This window comes from Andrena cerasifolii, chromosome 13 (assembly GCF_050908995.1).
Source record: "Andrena cerasifolii isolate SP2316 chromosome 13, iyAndCera1_principal, whole genome shotgun sequence".
Classification (NCBI taxonomy): domain Eukaryota; kingdom Metazoa; phylum Arthropoda; class Insecta; order Hymenoptera; family Andrenidae; genus Andrena; species Andrena cerasifolii.
The window spans coordinates 346,547-370,874 of NC_135130.1; the positions used below are offsets into that span (position 1 = coordinate 346,547).

The window sequence follows — 24,328 nt, forward strand, 5'->3', positions numbered from 1 at the left end:
TCATTCTTGCGAGAATCGCAAAGATAAGCGTTTAAAGGTGCTTGAACACTCGCCGAGTGCGGTAAATTCCTCCGGTAGAAGTTCACCATACCGAGAAAACGGCGTAATTCCACTATCGTCGTAGGTTTGGGGAACTTCGCGATCGCATCAACCTTCCGAACCGTGGGACGAATTCCCTTATTGTCAACCGTGTGACCTAGGAAATCTAATTCGGGAACGCCGAACACACACTTATCGACGTTGAGACGCAGGTGAAACTTCTTAAGCCTCTGAAACACCTCCCGCAGGTGGGCAGCATGTTCCTCTCGAGAGGATGACGCTATCAAAATATCATCTATGTACACGAACGCGAAATCTAAATCGCCCAGCGCACGATTAATGTATCGCTGGAACGACTGACCCGCATTGCGAAGACCGTAAGTCATATAACAATACTCAAACAACCCGAAGGGCGTGCAGACTGCGGTCTTTGGGACATCCTCGGGAGCCATAGGTATCTGATTGTAGGCCCTGTGGAGATCAAGGGACGAAAATATACTCTTACCCTGCAGATTGCCAGTGCAATCATGAAGGTGCGGAGTTGGATATTTATCCGGCGTAGTAATCGCGTTCACCTTACGATAATCTCCACAGATCCTCCAAGACCCGTCCTTCTTACGGACCATATGGACGGGACTTGCCCAAGGACTACTCGAGGGACGACAAATGCCAGCCGCGACCAGCGCTCTGAATTCGGCTTTAGCCGCTTTAAGTTTTTCCGGGGTTAAGCGCCGCGGGCGCTCAGAAACGGGCGGCCCCGTCGTTATCATATAATGAAGAACATCCCGCTCCCCAGGAGGAGACAATCGAGACGCACCCGTGATCTCAGGAAATTCCGAGAGAAGCTCGGAAAAGTTCGCAACCGGATTAATCGAGCTTACCGAACGAGTCGGAACGGCTCTCGCGACTGCCAGAGTGTACATTTTGGTGGCCGTGTCGACTAGCCTACGCTGTTTTAGATCGACAAGCAGGCCATAAAGCTTTAACAAATCAGCACCGATAATTGGATACGGCACCGCCGCGATACAGAAATTCCAACGGAATGCACGGCGCAACCCCAAGTCCAGTTCCCTGAGTGACTCGCCGAATGTGTCGATCCTGGTGTCGTTCGCGGCGAAGAGCTTTCGCTCGGAAGGCTTAATATGGAATTTCGGGTTCGCTGGAAGCAGTGAAATGTCTGCCCCAGTGTCGATCAGAAATGACTGACCAGTCACGCGATCACGGACATGGAGACGATTCTCAGAACCCAATCCCTCACTGAACGTCTCCGCGCAGGAAGGACGAATTAGTTTTTTTGTTTCCAAACTACGTACTGCGAACACCATTCCCGACACCCTAACGGGTTTTGGGGAAACTTTCTATGCGCGTAGCAAAGTCCGGATTTGTCGCGCTTTTGCGAGTCACTCCGGCCCCTACTGGAAGAACGCGGTCGAACCCGCGCTCGAGAACGCGCACGACCGGACGACGACGACGCCGTCAACCGCTCGACCTGTTTGGTCAACGTCGCTACGCAGGATGCGAGGCGAGACACCTCGTCCTCCAATCCCGACGACAAGTTTTTAATAGATGACGCCGCGCAAACATTAACGGAACCCGCGTTGTCCGCGATCTTATCCGCGACCTCCGCGAGCCGCTCCAAATCCTCAGACCCCGTCGCGACGAGGATTGCCCGATGGTTTGCAGGTAACTGATCCAGAAATATAGACCTTATCACTGCGTCATCGCATTGACCGTTATTAAGGTTACGCAAACGACTTAACACGAGAGACGGCTTGCCGTCCGTGAGTACTTGCCCTTTTAATAATTTGCGCAGGTTACTTTCCGCGGAACCGGCAAACGTCGCAATGATCCGCGACTTGATTCGCTGATAAATATCTGCAGGCGGTGGAGAGGTTAAAATAATGTCTTTCACGCTCCCGACGATTTCAGCGTCGAGACCAGCAAGCACTACATCCGCCATAGTACCCTCCACGGTAATTCGCGCATTCCGCAGAGTCGCCTCGACCTGCACAAACCATAAAATCGGATCCGAACGGAAAAATGCCGGAATTTTCGGGTTCCGGTACGCGTCGATACGCACCGCACCACTCGACACTTGCTCCACGACCTGAGCGGTCTCGGATCGCGAACCGAGACGCGAAGCCTCGAACGCCGCCAGGCGTTGTTGCAAGTCCCAGACCTGAGCTGTTAACTCAGAAACGTCCGCCGTTGGCTCCTGGTGAATGCTATTATCGCTGGCCATGACGCACCGAGAACTCGCGGAACGCGACACGCAACAATACCACGTGATCAGAAGGTTATGGAACCCTCAGTTCGCCCGACGCGTTAACGCGAGATCATGAGAATCGACCTTTCAGCCGCAAACTATGGTCAAATACGCCACGCTCGCTTCCGCGAACGCTTCAAAAAGAATACGCGCGAAATAAAGATGGCGGAACTTCCGCGAACGCCCCACAACGGATACGCGCGAAACAAAATGGCGGTACTTCCGCGGACGCTTCACAACGAATACGCGCGAAACAAAATGGCGGACTTCCGCAACGTGGACCGAAACTTCGTCCCCAAACAAATACCTCGAAACACCCGTTTCATGAGTGCACGATTCGACACTGAGCTCCCCTGAGTCTCGCCGATGCAAGATGCGCAGGCTGGAACCCAAGGCACCGGTGACGTTGCCTCACACAATCGATGATTTCACCAACCGATGAAAAGGACGCCGGTGACGTTGCCTTCACGCAATCGGAACCCAGAAGTTGATGATTTCACCAAACTGATGAAAAAGGCGCCGGTGCCGTTGGCTTCACGCAATCGGAACCCAGACGCTGGTGATTTCGCCAAACTGATGAAAAAGGACGCTGACGAACCAGCAACGCCGTCCAGCCTGCCGGACTCCTCACAGGAACGGCACGACAAAGAAACGTCCACGTGGGCGCCGTGATTGCGATCCGTCGACCACTCGACATGCCACTTCAGGCGAATCCTACTGGACCAAGTCGATCCGCGGCGATGATGCCTTTAGCTCGCCTTTTCGACTCAGCGCACCAGTTGACCAAGCTTTAGGCAACCGACGCACAAAGCAAATAATGCTCTCGTGCAGAAAAACACAAACCTGCCGACCATGCGTTGTATCACCGCAACAAAATTACACTCAGTCGGGGTCACCACTGTAGGACCACTCGCAGGGTAAAGTCCTAATAGAATATATATAATAAATATGACTGGATAATTAACACGCAGATTGAACTCAAACAAAACTGTATATTTCAGGCACGTCCGTTCGACGTGCTGGTCGGCAAGGCAAGAGACAAGATGGCCTCTTGCTCCTCGTCTCGATGAGACGACATCCCCACTCTCCACATCCCGGAGGAGTGGGGGAAAAACAGAGTGAGAGCGAAGACTCTCCCTATATTATATCTCCCGGGCTTGTATACTATCTTGTAATCGTATTCTGCTAATTTTATTTTCCAGCGCATGAGCCTGGAGGTAGGATTATCTAGTGTATGTAGCCATTCCAGTGGTTTATGGTCCATCACTAGGGTAAAACGTTTCCCGTATACGTATGAACGGAAATGTTGTACGGCGTATATTAGTGCGAGTAGTTCGCGTTCTGTTGGGGCGTACCGTGTTTCGGCGTCGTTTAATATTCGCGAGGCGTATGCTATGGGTAGGTCTTTCCCGATTTCTCCTTGACTTAGAACCGCGCCTACTGCGTAACCTGAGGCGTCTGTGGTAATGATGAATGGTTTATTGAAGTCTGGATATTGTAATATCGGTTCTTTACATAGAGCGTCCCGTAAAGTTTCGAAAGCTATTTGTTGTTTGATTGTCCATTCGAATCTGTAATCCTTTCTAGTTAGGTCAGATAATGGTTTTGCTATTTTAGAAAAATTCTTTATAAATCTACGGTAGTATCCGGCTAGTCCTAAAAATTGTCTTATATTCTTCTGAGTTTTGGGTTGTGGGAATTGTTTAACTGCTTCTAGTTTCTTTGGGTCTGGCTTAACTCCTTGTTCGCTAATGATATGTCCTAAATAGCATACTTCTCTTTTTAGAAATTCGCATTTGTCTGGTTGCAGAGATAGGTTGGCTTCCCTTAGCCGATTCATTAATCTTATGAATTTGGTTGTGTGTTCTTGAAGTGAACTAGCATAGATTACTATGTCGTCTAGGTACACGAATAATTCTATTCCTTGTAATCCGGTGAGAACTTGGTCCATTAACCTTTGAAATGTAGCTGGAGCGTTTTTAAGACCGAATGGCATTCGATTGAATTCGTAATGTCCATAGGGCGTTGAAAAGGCGGTTTTGTGCTTATCTTCCGGATGCATCGGTATCTGATGGAATCCCGATGCTAGGTCGAATATTGAGAAATATTTCGCACTGCCTAGCTGATCTAATATTTCCACTATATTAGGTAAGGGGTACGCGTCGCCTATAGTTTTTTCATTTAGTCGACGGAAATCTATTACTATTCTCCAACGTATGTTCCCTTGGCTATCCCGTTTCTTAGTTACTATGAACAATGGTGAGTTATACGGGGAGGTTGAATGTGAGATTATTTTGTTCTGTATGAGTTCATTTATCTGTCTGTTAATCTCTTCTTTATGGACTTGGGGGTATCGATATTGCTTTACATTTACTGGTGCCTCGTTTTCGGTAATTATTCTATGAGACACAGTGTTTGTCGCTTCTAGTTCGCTACCGGGGAGGTGGAATCTATCTGCGTATTGTTCGATTAATTTTACTATGTTTGCTTTTTCCTCTGGATTTAGATGGTCAAGACGAAGTAGTTCGAGTATTTGTTTAACATGGTCTGGAGATGCAATTTCTCTTTCGAATTTTATTTCTTCGTAAGGTTCTATTTCTACCGAAGGTATCTCGATTTTGATATCATTAGAGGATGTGTTTATGGCATATAGATATCCTATTCCATCGTTGTTTGTTATTATAGCATTACCCATTAAAATTTTGGGGTGTACATTTAGTTTCGGCACGTATCCGGTTTTTAGACCTTGATTTAGAATTTTGATTGGAATTTGGTATCTCATTCGGCCAGGAATTTTTATTTCCACGTTTTTAAACGGGAGTAATTCGTTTCCTATTGTGATCCCTTTTCTTGAATAATCTATAACAGCTCCGCTCCCGTGGAAAAAATCTGATCCTAAAATTCCGTCCTGAGCTGTTGGTAAAGTTTTGACTACATGAATTTCTGCTACTGTATCTAAGATTTTGGTTTTGATATATCCTATTGTTGATAGAGAACCTTCAGTAATTCCTGTTAATTCGTAGGTTACGTCGGAAAAAATTGGTGTGCCTGGAGATACGGCTTCTTCTTTGATTACACTCAAATCTGCTCCAGTATCAATCATCATTATTACCTTATCAGCCCTTAATTCTGAACTCGATAAAGCTAGACTAGGGGCTCTCCATGTTTCGGATAATCGTAATTTTAACACGGCTTGACTGCGTACAGAATTTTGGGGAGGGTTTGGTGTTTGAAGTTCGGGTTTGGTTGTGTCTGTGGATCTTCGTTTGTCGTTGTACATTTTCTTTCGACATTCCTGAATAGTGTGTCCCTTGTTTTTACAATATCTACATTCTAGTGATTGGCTTTGGCGCGGCATTGTTTGAGACCCGGTATTATATGACGACGGCCTTGACCCAGGATTATTAGGTGTTGACTGGGGCGCAGTGTTTATGTTCCGGCATTCCTGAACCGTGTGTCCTACTTTTCGACAATGATTACAATATTTAGATCTCCAACTAATTTGTGCTATTTGCCCTGCCGGGAATTTACTGCTACACTCGGTAGCTGAGTGCCCGTACCCGAAACAATTACTGCACTGCGCGGAGTGCGATAGTCCTTCTGCGAATTTATTCCTCATTATGTTTTCCTGACACTCTGCCTCGGCTTTGATAGCGGTGCTGATGGCGGTATCGAGGTCAGCGAATTCGACGGTTCGCATTCGTGCGTAGATTTCAGGTTTTAACCCCGTTAAGAAAGCTTTAATGGAATTTGTTTCCGCGGATTGATTGTATTGCGCGACGTGTAAGGGAACCTCTATTTCATTACAGTATCTTAATTGTAGGAGGATCCCGGAGACTCGACTGCTATAATCTACAGTGGCTTCATTCGGTAACTGAGCAATTTTCGACATTTCTCCATATAGCTGGATTGAGGAATGTAGTGGAGCGAAACGTGAGCTGAGAACTTTAATTACCTCTTCGATAGTGTTATAATCGCCGTTAAGTATGACTCGAGAGGCTTGCCCGGATAGTTTACATTTGATTAGCTGTACTAAACCGTATTCGGCGTTTGGCGCGATCATACTCTTCGCATTCCTACAGCATTTTGTGAATTGATGTATAGTAATGTTCCGCCCGTCGAAGGCTGGAACCGTGTCCGCGGCATCGCGAATTCTAATATTTGGTTGACGCCCGTTTTCTTGATTTAATTGTAACCGTTGTAATTCCTCTATAACTGCGTCTACCTGAGTGGTATTTGAACCGGCTGTAGCCATGATTTTGCTTCTTTTAATGCGCCTGACTTAGTAATAAAGAAGGAGTCTTGTTCTTCGCTAGGAGTGTTGATCTCCTTTGCCACGCGATCGCGGTTTCAAGCAAACTTATCCCACCGCTGTCACCAAAATTAAGCTACCTGTAACGTTCTTGTACGGGACGTCGCCGTAGTTACAGGAGTTTTCACAAGTAGAACGGTTTACCTGTGAATTGTGGGATTGGTTCGGGTGGCATGCGATTGAGAAATGAATTTCAAGACACGAGAGTCCTCCTTTTAACGTGTAAATAACAATGGTTTATTCAAATAAATGTCGAGACACTAGGTCTATAATGAACATGTGTGGTACTCAGTTAATTGAGTTTGTTTTTACAATAGAACGGACGTTGGTACGTAATGACGTATCGCACGGCGATTGGTTTTTAACGCTAGGTCGATAATGAAGTTTATAGTTGTTTTTAGGTTACGACGCTAGGTCGGTAATAAAGAATAGAGTTTGTTATGTTGATAAAACAGGAAATGACGCTAGGTCGATTCGAACGTAGAATTTGAGAGGATTCCTTCTCTCTGATTGAAATGCTTCTGGTGCCTATAAGCTGGCCCCACGCTTTGGAGTAGGAAGTCGTATAGGCTTTGGTTGGTGGTTGAGGAGCTAATTAAAGCTGCCTGAAAGAAAGTGCAGGAGCTAGCTAAAGCTGCCTCGTGAGGATTGATCGTGGTTGAGGAGCTAACTAAAGCTTCCTCGAGAGGATTGAGTGTGGTTGAGGAGCTATCTAAAGCTGCCTCGAGAGGATTGTTTGTGGTTGAGGAGCTAACTAAAGCTTCCTCGAGAGGATTGAGTGTGGTTGAGGAGCTATCTAAAGCTGCCTCGAGAGGATTGTTTGTGGTTGAGGAGCTAATTAAAGCTGCCTCAAGAGGATGGATCAGAATTGGAGTTTTAAATAAACTTCTTCTCGAGTAAGGAGCTAATTAAAGCTGCCTAGGTCTCGGCGGTTCGGTGATAGAACCAAGTCTGATTTTCCCGTTGCTGATGGTCCGGTATTTATACCGAGTCGCGGTACTTCGTTGTACCAATCATCGGCTGTGCGATTCCGCGCACCAATTATAATTCACGTCCGGTTCGCGCCACTCGCGTAGTACGTTCGGATAATTCGGCGTCCGGTTGTTCGTGCGGTGTGCGCAAGCGCGCTTGATTCCTGCGCGGCACTGAGTTAGTCTTTGAATTCGCGGTTATGCGCATGCGTTGCGCGTCACTAGATTCACTGTCTTCCCGCCGCATGGGATATCGCTCGCAAGTGTTTCGAGAATTCTTAGTGCTAACTATACAAGGCGTAAAATTAAATGGAAATGAAAAGGAACATTGGTTAATATGTAAAGAAAAACGAAAAAATGTAGGGCGGTTCGCATTGGTACGTTACACACTCACACCACGTTGCGGTGCGTCAAAAACAAAGTGAAAGACGTTTCGCTTTCTCACTCATTCCCGTTTCCTCTAACTCGCGTTCACGTCTTTCCCTAAAAAATAGATATAGTACATATGTATGTTATAAATGTGATATGTAAAACTAAACCTTCACTTCATAAGCCCTATCGCTTCATCCTATCATACTGTTATTTACTTTTGCATCACATATTGTATACAGGGTGTCCCACTAAGGAGTGGACAGCGCGATATCTCAAAGTATTGTCGATAAAAATATAAAAAAAATAGGGAATTGCATGGTTCGAGGGGGCCCATTTATTAGCGCGAACGAATTTTGTTTTCGATTATTATTTTAAAAGATACGATGGTCAAGTTCGGTTTTTCAAATGGAACTATTTTTTTTGAAGACCTGAGTTGATAGTGCGTTCCAAGACAAATTCAATAATCTTTAATGTATACACTTTATTTCCACTGGTTTTTAGGATATTGCGCTTGCAAAATTACTGATTTTCACTGCAAGAAAACCCTCTGGAATAGGAAGGACCGGGGTCGGTCTTACTGGCGCTACGGGTGGCATTGCCTGTTGAAACTGATACCTACCTGCCAAAGGTCTACGCCAGAAATGGCAGGCCCAAAGGCTGGACAATTCTTTTCCGTCAGAAATGCTACTTAGGTAGGTACATCTGCGGTATCGAGAAGCGCATCGTTACTTTTATTTCGCACTTGCTTCTACGCTCGGATGGCCGGTTCTTTTGGGAGGGATGCAAGTTGGATTGGTTAGGTTAGGAGGAGTGAAAGTTGCTAGACTAAATTTCAACCATAGGGAGCAGATTGTATCAGAACCAATCCAACTTGCATCCCTCCCAAAAGAACCGGCCATCCGAGCGTAGAAGCAAGTGCGAAATAAAAGTAACGATACCTACCTAAGTAGCATTTCTGACGGAAAAGAATTGTCCAGCCTTTGGGCCTGCCATTTCTGGCGTAGACCTTTGGCAGGTAAGTATCCATTTCAACAGGCAGTGCCACCCATGGCGCCAGTAAGACCGCCCCCGGTTTTTGCCATTCCAGAGGGGTTTCTTGCAGTGAAAATCAGTAAATTTGCAAGCGCAATATCTTAAAAACCAGTGGAAATAAAGTGTATACATTAAAGCTTATTGAATTTGTCTTGGAACGCACTACCAACTCAGGTCTTCAAAAAAAATAGTTCCATTTGAAAAACCGAACTTGACCATCGTATCTTTTAAAATAATAATCGGAAACAAAATTCGTTCGCGCTAATAAATGGGCCCCCTCGAACCATGCAATTCCCTATTTTTTTTATATTTTTATCGACAATACTTTAAGAGATATCGCGCTGTCCACTCCTTAGTGGGACACCCTGTATAACTATACATATAAATACATACATATATAATACATCGAAAAAATTATTGTCAAGCTGATTATCCCATAATTAAACATAATTTATACAAATGACATTACAAAATAATTTAAGAGTATACATACTGTAAGCATAAATTTAATAACTTTTAACATACCTTTATATGTACATATTTATTGATTTTTTTGTCTTCTATAGATGTTTAATAAATATAGAAAGGAAACAAAAAACAATACAGATGTGCATTAATTATTAATTATGTCAATTATTTTATACGAAAATTATAAAAAAATAAATTTTATTCAATTTTAATAAATTGTTCTCTGTAATAATTGTAACTGTACAAGTAAGTATCGGTGTCCATAGCGTAAGCTAAAGCGTCTATCGTCAATGTCAACGGTTTATTGCAATTCGAATATTGCAAAATCCTACGTGTATCGTGAACGAAAATCCTTTATGAGCGAAAATAGGGAAAAAATTTATTTAACTTTTTTACGTAGTATTTAATTCCCTGTGAGATTCATTTAGAGAATCTTTTTAATTCTTACGAATAACGAATATTTATACTAAATAATACGAAAAATGATAGAACTATAAGAGGTAACTATCAGTATTCATGAACCGATTGGGTTAAAAAATTAACCAGATTTTAAGACGAAAATTTGAAATCTAAATATAAAGTTTTATTAAAATCTATTGAGCCGTTTAAACGCAATTGTGTTAACAAACATTCGAGATTTTGAAAAAATCTATTTTTTTAATAGTCTCAGTATGATCAGGAGAATCTAAAACGTGTATTTCCGCGATAAAAATTTTTTCGAAATTTTTTTTTGTTACAAGAATATCTGAGTCGGAAAGTGAAAATATCCGGGAAGCCAAAATCGCATTACGGTGGCTCGTGCCGCTTGCCAGCGACCAGGGTTGCCGTTTACCGTTCGAGGCCTGTAAGAGTGAAGGAGTCTGTAATACGTACAGCATGACTAAGTAAGACGAAAGATCCCCGAACGGCAACCTTGCCGGCACTAGATTCTCAACGTTTCAAGAGCGAGAGAGAAAGGCTCATATTTACCGTCCCTCTCAACTCCCGAAATTGTCCGAAGTCATCCGAAGCGCTGGGCTCACGTACCCGCGGATCGTGGAGTTGTGTATGTGCATGGTGGGGGAAATTCTCGATACTCCGGCCATTAACTTTAGCATCACTGAATAGAGTACGAACTGAATGAAAACTATCAAAATTTCCTCACTCTACCGCAAGCGGCGCTGCAGTCGGAAATCTTCGCATCTTACACCTATGCCGTTCCCAACGGTGCAGACATCTTTCCGTGTACCACCCACTGGAAAGGAAAATATAACGTATATGCTATGACAATAATGTGTAATAATTGCTGTTTCGTTTTGTTATACTTTTGTGAACTTTTTATGACTTTGAACATTCTGACAAAATATTATTGTTACGCTGCAACAGTCAATTTATAAAATCGAGGAATGCAGTTATTCGTGGTTCATAACGTCATTTTCTGAGTACATTTCATTGATATAATTTTTAGCTTAATTCGTTTGTGCTCACCAAATCCATGCGTTCTATAAGACTAATTGATTTTAGCATTAATTTTCAGGTTTACAGGTCTGTACGCTTGCTACGGTTATGGCAGTTTTTAGCATCAATAATCGCGTTTACAAAACCATGAAATTGTACGTGATTGTAAGTAATTTTAGCTTCTATTTTCAAATTCCCAGATCTATAGACTTTATGCGATTGCAATTGATTTTGGCAATACTTTTCAGGTTTACAGATCTCAGCACAATGCAGTTATGTCTTGCCAGATCAGTATAAAAAGCACGCGGAGTTACAATTGCATGGGGCAGTATGGTTTCATGAATAGATTAATGTAATCTCACATCCATCAAGATGTTATTAAAAAAAACATTCTTCTTCAGCGAATGACGAACATAGAACGAACTAAATGCTTGGTGAGTCGCAGATCTGAGCACTTTGCACACCACATTATTTGTAACGCTATTATTTATGGATATTTCGATTTTGAAATAGAATTATGCTTTCTGATTTTAGGAGATAATTTGGACCAATTTCAGACGCGATCTGAGGTAATGCAATAATAAAGTGTAACATAGGCCACATCGATGGTTTAGTGCACAAATATTTTATGTTCCCCCATTTGTGAAATTTGAGTTTTTATATGCAACAAATAGTTCTTAACTGTTCTTTTGTGCTGTATAAAAATCACATTTATATCCATTTCATAAATTTGCCAAAAATAATGTAGTTGTTCATTGTTTGTCTCTGAATCTTATGTACCATTGCATGTATGCTTTTCTCGAAAACGCTAAAAGTCGTAATATTTGTGCACTAATCCATCGATATGTGTACGTCATTAAATTTAGAAAATGGGAAATGATTTTTTATGATATATTAAATTATAAAGTATAATTTATATTATAAGTCTCTTATTCTTTTAGCCGTTATTTACTTTTAAATTTACAACTCATCAAACAATTTGCGACGGACTGAATAGTTAAGATTCTAAATTCCATATTTTTCATTATTTTCATTCAATTATAAGCTATATCAACTTTCATTCCCCCCTTATTCCTCCACGCAAATTGTTTGTTTGGAAAACCTTTTGAAAACGACTTGCGCAGGAAATTCCTCGGATGACAACCGCTTTGTGTGGAAGACAACTTTGCGGATCGCAGAAGTAATTCGAGAGGATTTCCGGACCACCGGCGCACAATAGGGCAGAAGCGCCAAAACCTGGCAAAAATACAAACTATGAAATTTCGAAAATCTGCGATTTTCAGTCATCAAATTATAGTTGACAACAGGTTTTAATAGAATCCGAAAAATGTAAAGGTATTGGAAGGCAGAGTTCGGTATCATTTGAGTTTGAAGGTGTACATTCCTAGTCAGTTTAGCTGTACAGCGAAAAAGATGTCCTACTGTAGGCGTATTTTGTATAAATACGCGATGGCATTTAAAAGCCAAATTAATATGACTTGTTCGTCTCGTGTTAAGTAATAGATTATACATTATGACATTTATAAAATATTATAGTTTTTAGATACAGTGGGTAACGACGTGGTAGTGCACGCAGGAAAACTGCAATTGCTTAAAACAGTGCAAAAAGTTGCAACTGTTGTTTCTAGATTATGAAACCAGATAAATTCCCTACATTTTAGGAAACAAAATTATGCTGAAACACACTGGGAACACAACTAAACCCTGAGGAATACATAAATATTATGCTGCTTCTTCAAGGCAACAAAGAAAACCCACTGTATCTAAATATTGCAATATTTTCTAAATGTCATAATGTGTAATCTATTACTTAACATTAGACGAACAAGCCATATTAATTTGGTTTTTAAATACTGGTGCGCCGAGGCGATTCCATCGCAGGCCACCCCGACACAAAGGAGTAGAATAATTAGACGGACGCACACACGACACAACTATATTTGGTACATAGGACACAGGCTATAGATACACAAAGATACAGGCTAAGCCCGACACGACCGGTCGCGATGGCGTATGCTAGAAGACCGTCTTCTTGTCGGCCTCCTGATCGTCCTCTTGAAGGGGGCCGACCTTCTTCTATCTTCAGCTACGAGCACCAGCAGGCTATGCACGGGCCTATACCCGGTGCTCGCAACAATACCATTGCGTATTTATACAAAATACGCTTACACGGATGCCGAACTCTGCCTTCCAATACCTTTATTTTCTTCGGATTCTATTAAAACCTATTGTCAACTATAATTTGATGACTGACAACCCCGGATTTTCGAATTTTCTTATTTTGTACTGTTGCCAGGTTTCGGCGCTTCTGCCCCACTGTGAGGCGCGCCGATTCAATCGTTCGACTGTAACTAACTGAACTCCACCACTATTGGCACTCCTAAATCAAAATGATATAAATAGGGCTACAGGCACCATTCGCGGTAGTTGATGCGACTTCTGTAAGCCAGTTCAGTTAGTTTTCGTCTTGCGTATTAAAGTTGTTCATTATACAAGCATAGTCTTTGAAGTAATTTATTTCTTATTAACCCTGCGGAGGTCGCGGCTGATCTGACAGATGCATGCGAAATCTTTTTATAAATATTTTTAAACAGGCACATCGTATAGCTTGCCGACAAAGAATAGCTGTTGTATAAGACAGTAAATGTCTATATTCATTGTTTGGAAACGGGCAGAGACTTTATAGCACAATTAGTGCCACAACAAATAAAATAGCGATCAAATATTACTGCAGGTGTGCACAAGACTGCACATAAAACATCAAGAACTTCAGAAGTACTATGAGGGAAATGATAATATCGACATAAACACAGGTGTACAACCGCCGAAGAGCAAAAAAAGAAAAAGTTGTTCCACTTGCTATGCATCTCTTGCAAGAGGATCGTATCTCGTAACAATCCCTGCAATGGATCGCAATACTTACAAAAAGGAACTAGTTTATGTCAAACATACTTTTCCATTGCTTATTTCTCTTTCACAGCGCATGTGCATTTTGTTTACTAATTATAAATCGTATCTATATTAATAACATTAAATATATTTTATGTATTGGTATAGAACTTTTCCAAAAATTAGCATTGCAGCACAGATTTTAAGTTACTGTATCTCTCAGATACACCGCGACCTATAAGGAATATTTCGGACCGTGCCTCTGCAGGGTTAAAGTAGTTTATTTCTAATCCGACAAGCATAATCTTACTCACTGTCAAGCGCTACAAATTCATACAATGGCAAGGATCTTACCCGGAGTAGATTATAATTTTAATGTTATATGTATTGTTCGACAATTCTCTGCCGCGTCCAACAAGAAGATTAGGCCTAGACTAATCATTGAGTGGTGGATGTTATAGGTCATGAATTCGACTTCGCGCATCATCCTCAGTGATGGATCCCGTAAAATTGTCATTCGAATATTTCCCATGTTTTCTTGAGTCTTTCGCTATCCGAGACGTGACAAAAGTACTCATTTCATACTGTTTGCATTTTATTGACTGTCTTGAGCCTGCGTGGATACACCTCGTGTTAAATCCATGTTTTAACTCTTTCTAACTTGTTTTATTTCTAAATAAAACGCTGACATGTTATTTCTTACTGTTTTTTATTTGATTCTGCGTTAACCTTGCATTGAGTTTCATAGAAACAAGTAATTATACAATAAATAGTCTATTATTTTTATATTACTACTGCTTTGGACTACGATTTTGAAACTTTTGCAATTTTAACCACTATTTCCAAATTTTCATCACTAAAGGCTGGTACGGCCAGTAGTTTAGTCGAGTAGCAAGTAATTTAGTAATCTACTGTGGGTGGACACTGAAATATAGTCGAGTAGATTAGTAAAACAATGGTAAATTACTAAATTATACGCTACTCGACTAAATTACTGTGTCTGCTCCAGCCTTAAGGGATCAAATGCTTGTACAGGGTGTAAAAAAATTATTTGTCGTAGCTTTAAGGGGCGAATCCATACCTCTGGATCGGTGGACTTGTGCAGACTTTTGACAAAATTGTTTCATAACATTGGAAATTAATGTGAAATGGTTTTACATCAATGTATCCTGGGCGTTGAGAGGGGGGAAAGTTTAAATGAAACCATATGTCGCAAATGAACCGTTCGGTCAAGAAAGATTGTTAAATATTTTGCAACATTTCGATTGTGTAGAACTGTAGAGTTACACGTAAAGGTATGGGCCCGCAGTACCCTTTTAGTACAACGGAAGGAAAATAATTATGTTATTGGTGAATTTCACCGAGCTTCATGCAGTGATAAGTTTCTTGAGTTGCGGGGGTACTTTAGTGTAACCGCCCATTTTTCAACGTCATCTTCGGGAATTTATTTAACAAAAACTATAAGTTTATACTAACTAGCGTTTTGCCTGCATATTAAGGTATGTTTGAAGTAATACTCAGAATTTTTTTGAACTTTTTTATCGCACACATACATAGATATAATCGGTGTCGCAAAATTCTTTAAAAAAGTTCTTTCCCGACAGGCGTTGATGTGGGAACTGTTCTAGTCGTCCAAAATGGAAAAACTAAGGTTTATTTTCTTTATTATGTTTGTCGTTCAGGTACGGATCCAGAGGGGGCGATAGGGGTGATCGCCCCCCCCCCTCCCCGAGTAATTTTATAGAAAAATGTTGTTTCATTGTGTATTGTTCTGTATAAATAATTAATGTGAATTTAATTATTTAGGCTATATTATCAGATAGAGATATTAAGATGTAATTTACAAGCAAATTTTAACTCTCGTAAAAGAAGGTTAAAAAATGTACTTATGTACTTTTACATATTTCGCACCCTCCAAGAAAGACTCCTGAGTCCGCCTATGTTGTCGCTATGGTTGAATTACATATGATACATATTCTGCCATGACATATCCTGCTCCACGATTTTATTTAAAGTGAAAGAAACACCATCGAAATTGTAGTAGATGAAAATAATTATTTTTTAGTTTTTAGTGCATTTTAAATAAAATCGTTTAACTTGAAATTTGTTTATGTATATTTTTATATTGTAGATTAAAATTTTAATTACTATCCTTGTTTCCAAGAAAATTGATTTTGTATAGAAAATTATGATGTATGAGATACAACTTTCATTCGATCAAACTGTTAGTTTAAATTGTAATAAATAATACAATCAATGCAGATGTGTTCTCCATGGACGTGTTGATATTCATGCAAAAATCCATGTGTATTTTATTATTTTCAGTAATTTTTATGTTATCTGGTAAAATATTTTTTCTTATGTATATAATATATATTTTTGTTATATTTTATCTATAATAATTATACCTCAAACATATATGTATAGTTTTTTACATAAATGAATACTTGTTAAATCATGAAAATAAAGATTTTGTAGGTTTACATGGTCTGTACACGGTATATCTCATTTTGCTTTGTTACCAAATATTTTTCTTTACAAAGTCTTTGATTTTCTTATAGTCTAAGATCCACTTAAGACTCCTACTCAACTCCCGTGTCTTTCTTCCTTCCGATTTTATCTAATCACCCTCCAAAGTTAGGCGATCTATTTTACCCTACTCTCCCCTACTCTCCCCTACTCTCGATTCATTAAAAACTTAATGGTTACTATCGTGAAAACCGTTCGAGCTAGGAGGCCAAAATTTCACACGAGCTGTTTTCTCGGGAGTAGCAATAAATAGGCCGAATTTGATAAAAATCGGTGACTATGTGGCAAATCTTGGCGTGTAATGGCCCATCGCAATGCGAATCGCTGGTCGATCTATTGCTGCATCTCAGGCTTTATAAGCTGAATTGTTAAACATTAATAACTTAAAATTAAAGCCTCTATGGCAATTCCGTTACTTTTGGTTGTCGTTTTATTTTGTAGCGTATAATCGCTTTTTTCATTCTCTACTACCTGTTATCGAACACCCTTTAGGTGAGAGTAAAAACATTTGTAACCCACTGATAGATGGGTGTATTTATATGTAGGGAAAAGAAAATATTGAAACGGAGACACAAAATTCGTGTCCAAAAGCAAAAATTAAAGTGGTACCGTGACACCGTGAGGGTGCCTGGGAACAAATGACACGGGACATCTTGTATTTATAGACTGAATCTTAGATAAATACGAGTAGTTAAACATCCTGTAACATTATCTTAAAGGAAGTTCAGGAAAAGTAGACTTACGTACTGAAAGATTTCTTACTTCCAAATGCAACTGCAAGATAGAATATACGTTGGATAAGGAATGCGTGTTACGTAAGTAACACCCCAGGCGGTAAGGGGACATTCTACTCTCTCACCCGAAAAATCGGCCACTTTTCGGGTTTTTATAATGAAATAAACACTTAACGTTTTCGAATTTCTGGGAGTATATTCTACCACTCTTGAAATACAAGAAAAAATCTTTGTTGTTTGTTTATTTCATTTGTTTACATAAATATTTCGCAGTGAAGTGGGCGGCTTCAGAATTGCTGGCGGTTGAAATTTCGGACGACTGGATCATCGGAAATAAAAAAAACCAACCACATTTTTAATTCGCAGGAGTATGGTTGTCTCGCTTTCCACGAAAGAACAATTTTGAACCAAAATTATTAAAGTGGGAGTCGATGAAAGTTGAAAGTACCGAAAAGGGTATTTCTTTTCTGTTTAATAGATATAAAATGTGGGAAAATATTAAAAAATCTTAAGATATTTGTGGTTAGCAAGATAGCGATACTCCTGCAAATTAAAAATACGTTTGGTTCTTTTTGTTTCCGATAATCCAGTCATCCGAAATTTTAACCGCCAGCAGTAATTCTGAAGACGCCAACTTCACTGCGAAATATTTAAGTAAACAAGTAAAATAAACAAACAACAAAGATTTTTTCTTATATTTCAAGAGTGGTACAATATACCCCTCGAAATTCGAAAACGTTAAGTGTGTATTTTATTATAAAAAATAGGTACCACAAACTCCACCTAACTTTCGTACATAATTAGGACCTACACTGTGTAAAGTTAAAGTGTCGTCTTTACCCTGTAGGAATAATTTCACAGTTGACGCTGAAAGTATACATACCTACTTGCAATATATTTTATGACTATATTATACGAGCCTTGGTATTATTTTCTAATTTTACTCGTACAAGTCTGACAGTTGCCTATTTGTTTATATCTTAGCATTAAAGATTTCGATCCAACATACATAATTGACTTGTTACAGTTTTAAATGCTAATGTTTGAACACTTTCGTGATTTACTGTATACATGCTTACGTATCTCGTTACACTTCTAATTTCCACAAGGGGGCACTGCGGCTGGTCTTCCGGGGATATGATGAAATTTAGAGAAGTAAATTTAGGGGTCGAATAATGGTATTCTGTAAAATATTTCGCATGGATTAGCATTTCATATATAAACAATTAACATTAATCCCTGAAATATCTACAAATTGAAAGTGTTTTTATAAGAAAGTGTGTTATGTAGAAGAGTAGAGTAATTGCTTCCGGTAAAATACTATTTTTAATTTTTGTGTCAAATGGTCGACACCGGTCCCATTTTCCGAGCATCTTTCCAAATACTATTACACAAAGATAAAAAATGTAAGACCGTCTCAGCAAAATGTAGACTGTCTAAGCTGGCCTACATAAAAATTGATAAACTAAATAAATAATATCAGTGAAGAATCTATAGAATACTATGATAGAAATTGAAGACATACAAAAGTATCGACTATAATTTAAAACACATAGTTGTCCATCATACAATTTGTTTTCTTATAGACAATTAAATAATGTGACAGTGGTGTGTATTAAGAAAATGCTATATTACTTTCAATGTTTATTGAGGTATTTGTAATTAAAAAAAGTAACGAGCACATTACAAAATATGAATTTAAAACATAAAATATAAATTCTAAAATATTCGAATAAATTTCCTGCTTAAAGATACAAAAGATATTTAAAACATCGAAAACACAAAATCTCTACGTACAACCATGTGATAAAAAAATAATAATAAACAATTCTATTTTTTTTACGACATTTTCGGTAGAAAATCACATTTATGATCTAAAGATTCAAATGAAACGTAAAATCGTAGCATGTAACATTAATATTATACAACACAACAAATTCAAATAATAGTAAAACTTTGGTATTTCACTTTTCTTCTAATTAACGTGTCTTTTTTATATGTAGTAGAAAGAGCTAACCAAATTAAAAAATTTTCAGGCTCAAGTAGTACCAACAATAAACGAAACTAATACGAAAATGGGAATAGACCGTGCAAACATTTATTCGAATGCAAGTAATAAATATGTGTAGGGTAAAGGACCCACTTACTGACACCTAACCAATTACTGTCATGTTAAGCTATTTTACTTAAAATAACGAATAAATAAACTATAGTATATAATCTATACTTATACACAAAAATAATTATGTAATTCAACCTATAATCTATAAGTATATAATTATTTTTGTGTATGACTTTACAACGTTTATTTATTCGTTATTTTAAGTAAAATAGCTTAAGGTGACAGTAATTGGTTAGGTGTCAGTAATTGGGTCCTTTACCCTAACATCTACACTTTAGGGGCTGTTTATATCCTATCACAACGAATTTCTTCAAAAGACCTACGCAAATGAGGTCGAGACAGAGAACGTGAACAAACCGTAAAGAAATGTTTCTTATGGAAGGAACAGAAGCTATGTACGATAGATTTAGGCAGCGACTGTTCGTTAATTCGCGAAAGCGTAGCTCGACATCTGAACCTTACCTTCAAAGAAACTGAAAAGACGTGATGTGGATTCAATAATTCGTTAGTTGTACCCATAGCTCGGCCGAGAATCAATCTCCTTATTGATGATATTCGTTTCAAAATAAAAATATTGATCGTGGCGGACGCTCAATTGTCAAAGGAGATTATTATCGGCCGGGATGTTTTGTGTAAGGCAGGGGTCCAAGCAATATCAGATTCTTCCGGTGTAACGTTTACAGTTAATGACTGAGACAAAATGAATAACAAGCTAGGGGTTGACATGGTTGATCTCGGTGAAAGGAGGCCTATAGTGGAGGGGGATATTCGGGATAACGATCTCGATGTCGGAAGGCTGGCTCAATTGATACAGGTATTGAACAAGTACAGAGGCTGTATTTCGTTCAATTTTGAAGAGCTAGGCCGAACAACTGCCGGAAAACTGAAAATTGAGCTGACAGACGACGGGCCGGTTTTCCATAAACCATACCGTCTATCAAAAGCCGATAGGGATGAGGTTAAGGATTTGGTAGCGGAGGTAGAAAGGAACGGCATTATGCGCGAGAGTACATCGCCATACGGTAGTCCGGTAATACTAGTTAGGAAGAAAAACGGCAAAATTCGTATGGTAGTGGATTTTAGATCTCTAAATCGGAAAACCAAAATTATGAAGTTTCCATTGCCAATTATCGAGGATCAAATAGACCAGCTCGGCAATAAAAAAATATACACGACACTAGACTTGAAATCGGAGTTCTATCAGGTCCCAATATACCCCGATTTAATAGAAAAAACCGCGTTCGTTACCCCAGATGGACAATGGGAGTTCTTGCGTATGCCGTTTTGGTTAGTTAACGCCCTTCCAGTGTTCCAAGCAATGATTAAAAGAGTGCTTAAAGGTCTTGCACTTGTGTATATGGATGACGTACTAATCTCTGGAGGAGGCGTTTACGCAGTTGCAGGAAGCCTTAAAAGTATTGAGAGCAAATAACCTAACGCTGAATTTGGCTAAATGCCGATTTTTCCAAAAGAAGATCAATTATCTTGGTCGTGAAATCTCGGAAGAAGGAGTGTGTCCGGGTTAGACACACAAAATTGAGGCCGTGCTGAAAGCGGCCGAACCCTGTAATGTGAAACAAATTAGGCAGTTCTTAGGACTTGCTGGGTATTTCCGCAAGTTCATTCAGGGATTTGCTCGTCGGGCGGCTCTTCTAACGGACCTACTACGCAAGGACTTCCCCTGGAGGTGGAGCCCTAGAGAGTCTGACGCGGTTGCGGAAATATAGCGTGCTTTAGTGGATCGGCCTATTCTAGCAATATATGATCCGATGCTACAAACGGAGGTGCATACCGATGCTAATGCAATTGGATTAGGTGCCATTCTATTTCAACTACACGGCAAAGAGAGACGAGTAATCGTCTATTACAGCCGTAAGATCACTCCTGAGGAGCAGAAATATCATTCGTATGATCTAGAGACATTGGCGGTCGTTGTAGCTTTAAAAACATTTAGGGTGTACCTGTTAGGAATTCAATTCACGGTAGTAACCGACTGTAGCGCGATTCGGGCTACGGCGTGCAAAAAGGATATCCAGCCCAGGGTAGCTCGCTAGTGGGTGTATTTACAGGACTATAACTTTGATATTGTTTACCACCCGGGTGCACAGCTGGCCCACGTAGACTATTTGAGTAGAAACCCAGTCGAATGCTGCGCTATCGATATTACGGAGACAGAATGGATTAAGGTGCCACAAATGCAAGATCCCAACCTCGAGGTCATTCGACAAATATTAGCAGAGGGCGACCTATAGCCCAGTACAAAACAATACTTTGATAAGTACGTCCTCAAAGCTGGTGTCATATTTCGGAAAACGGAAAAGGGTAATAGGTGGGTCGTACCCAAAATGTCACGATTTAACGTAGTAAGATATTGTCACGATGAACAAGGGCATTTTGCTCTATAAAAAACACTAGAGAAAGTGCAGGAAAATTATTGGTTTAATGGGATGAGAAAATTCGTCTCCAAGTATGTTCAGTCGTGTCTCAATTGCCTCTATTATAAAGCTTCGGGCGGCCGAAAGCCGGGGCTGTTACATCCTATCGAAAAGGTTGCCATACCATTCCACACGATACACCTCGACCATGTCGGTCCCTTTGTCCGAAGCCGTCATAAAAAGACACAGATTATTACCATCGTTGATGGCTTTACCAAGTTTTGCATACTCGAACCCGTTCGAGATACGTCGGTAAAGGGGGTCTTGAAGGCTCTGAGTCAACTCATTGCAATTTTTGGGGTACCGTACCGCATTATCAGTGACAGAGGATCAGCTTTCACGTCGCATTCGCTTAAGGCCTTTTGCGAAGAGCACGGAGTAAAGCACGTGCTCAATGCTGTTGCCACACCACGCGCAAATGGCCAGTGCGAGAGAATGAATCGCCCACTTCTGAGTTTTCTTGCAGCCACAAGTGCGGATGGGGCAGAAGAATCATGGGACCAGAACGTGAAAAAGGTCCAGAATGCAATCAATTGCACCACCAACCGGACTACCCGGAAGTCACCTACGCAGCTCCTGTTTGGATACAAGCCGCGTAGTCTGGCGGATGCGAGGCTGCTAGCTCAGATCCAGGACACGTTAGACCAGGTGGATCTCCAGGAGATGCGCGACACGGCGAAAGCTGTTACGGATGCGGAAGAAGCGGAGCAAAAAAGGCGATTTGATGCGAGGAGATGCAAACCTCCTAAGTACGCAGTAGGAGATGTGGTCATGGTGGCATCTAACCCCGGAGCAACCGGAGGGAGCAGGAAGCTACTGGCAGTGGCTAAGGGTCCCTACAAGGTCACCGCAGTTCTACCCAATGACCGGTATGAGGTACACGACCTGCGGGATCTGAAGAAGTCCCCTAACCGTCGTAGCGTGGTAGCCGTCGACAGCATGCGGAGATGGGTCACGTTTGATGCCACTCAGTAAGCAGGGTGAGTCTAGGGCGAATTGCAATTGCTGCCCTTGTCATACCACGAAACTTATTTTGGTCGGAGTCCGTAGCTTTGAGGAGTAATTCTGGATCAGGATTGTGTCCGATGATAAGCACGGGCGAGGCCAGGACCCAGGTCGAGTCCAGGCAGTCCAGGTATGGAGTGTGGACGATTCCGCACTAGATGGAGGCCTGGGCGGAGACCTGGACCAGAAGTAGTCGGAGTCGGGACTCGCAGGAGGCTGAGGCGGCTGGTCGCCCACTCAGCTGGCCGGTGTTCCTGGCAAGGCTAGCGATCGTAAGAACAGCTGTTAACGTTCCTTAGGACGTCCAGCGTATCCCTGTCCCAAATGGGATATCTCGTGTGTTTGTACCGGGGCGGGTCGTGGGCGCCACGCGAAACTGATCACTCTGAAGTGGTGGTCATGGCCCGAGTCGATCAAACACCCCCCGCACTATGGAACCCTGAATATGCTAATTGGGTTGGTTTGTGTATTGTTACAGTCAGTCAGCTCGAGGAAACGTCGAGGACGACGACCTGGTCAGTTTGGCCGAATGAGAGCGATTTTTAACGTCGTTCGATCTCGAAAGAAATGCGAAGACGGTGCGCAGTTGGCGAATTCTTCGCGGCAATGCCGCGAAGGAACATCTGCAGGGCGATACGTCACTGAGTCGGGGGATGAAAAGGAAGATGAGGGGTCCGGGGCAACGTCCCGGGCGGCGAGGAATGAAGACGCACTCGGTCGACGAGAGTCGAAGACATCGGGCGTTTTCTGTTTTTTTTTTTTGCGAGAGCGATCCTGTAGCTTTACGCGACATATACTAATTATAGAACGATAAATAAATTAATTTTACACAAACGATAATGATTCTACAGAGTAATATTGGATCAAATGGCGCGTCATGATTCCTATCGTGGTACCAATTGGGGAACATACTCTATATAACAACGAAAGAATCATCCAAATCGGTACACACGTGACAAAGTTAGACAAGAGCATACATTAAAACTGGAATTCTAGATAATTCTAGAATATCTAGATAATAAAAAAAAATAACATTGTACCACCGGCTCTTCACACTCTTTCAAATAAAAAAAAAATCATCGAAATCGGTGCACCTCTGCGGAAGTTATGCGTGAACATACAAACATAGTGAAACATACGTGACGAATTCAGTAACCTCCTCTTTTTCAAGTCGGTTAAAAATACATGGGTACTAATTTTGGATTAGGTCAGGAACTAGTTTTTGATCATCTAAAATACATGGGAACTAATTTTTTGATCAGGTGAGGAACTAGATTTTGATCATCTAAAATACATGGAAACTAATTTCTTATCAGGTAAGGAACTACTTTTTGATCAAAAAGCTATACTAATTAAAAAGAAAGTTCTAAATAAACTTATTTTTAGTATTACACCATCTAGATTTATGTTTTTTTATAATTTTATAATGTCCTAACCTATTTTTTATTCAGGCGATCAAAAATTAGTTCCACACAAAAAATTGAAACTAAATAATGATCACTGACTTTTAACGCAAAATGATGCATATAATACTAAAATTCTTGCGCTACATTGTAAAGTAAATTATTGTAAGCAACATGTATGAAAATAAACTTTAATACCGCAACAACCAGCAAAGAAATCGACTTTGGCGTAATCTCTTACTTCGAAGTTCGAACAGTAAGAGATGGCGTTCAACAGGGGCTTCCTTCAAGTGGGCTACCTTACATATTTTTGA

General features: G+C 40.7%; 1 protein-coding gene and 1 long non-coding RNA gene across 9 annotated transcripts; both read left to right on the top strand.

The window, feature by feature from the left end:
* Positions 1–10,647: 10,647 nt before the first annotated feature.
* Positions 10,648–15,671, top strand: LOC143375736 (uncharacterized). Of its 8 annotated transcripts, none has more exons than XR_013086967.1 (4): positions 10,648–10,713; positions 10,977–11,062; positions 11,146–11,331; positions 11,411–11,815. It is a non-coding gene; the product is annotated as an uncharacterized LOC143375736 (long non-coding RNA). The 8 variants fall into 8 exon arrangements; XR_013086962.1 differs by lacking the exon at positions 11,411–11,815 and adding an exon at positions 13,492–15,671 and having other exon boundaries at positions 10,657–10,735; XR_013086960.1 differs by having other exon boundaries at positions 10,661–10,735.
* Positions 15,672–21,950: 6,279 nt separating this feature from the next.
* LOC143376120 (uncharacterized) lies at positions 21,951–24,057 on the top strand. Its single transcript, XM_076826042.1, has 2 exons — positions 21,951–22,586; positions 23,090–24,057. Exon 1 carries the CDS (start codon positions 22,042–22,044, stop codon positions 22,579–22,581), a length of 540 nt encoding a protein of 179 aa, XP_076682157.1. The 5' UTR covers positions 21,951–22,041; the 3' UTR covers positions 22,582–22,586; positions 23,090–24,057.
* The last annotated feature ends 271 nt before the right edge of the window (positions 24,058–24,328 follow it).

What these genes read in the sequence shown, in the direction of transcription:
- LOC143376120 (XM_076826042.1), top strand. Translation starts at nt 22,042, where the DNA reads ATGAATCGCCCACTTCTGAGTTTTCTTGCAGCCACAAGTGCGGATGGG.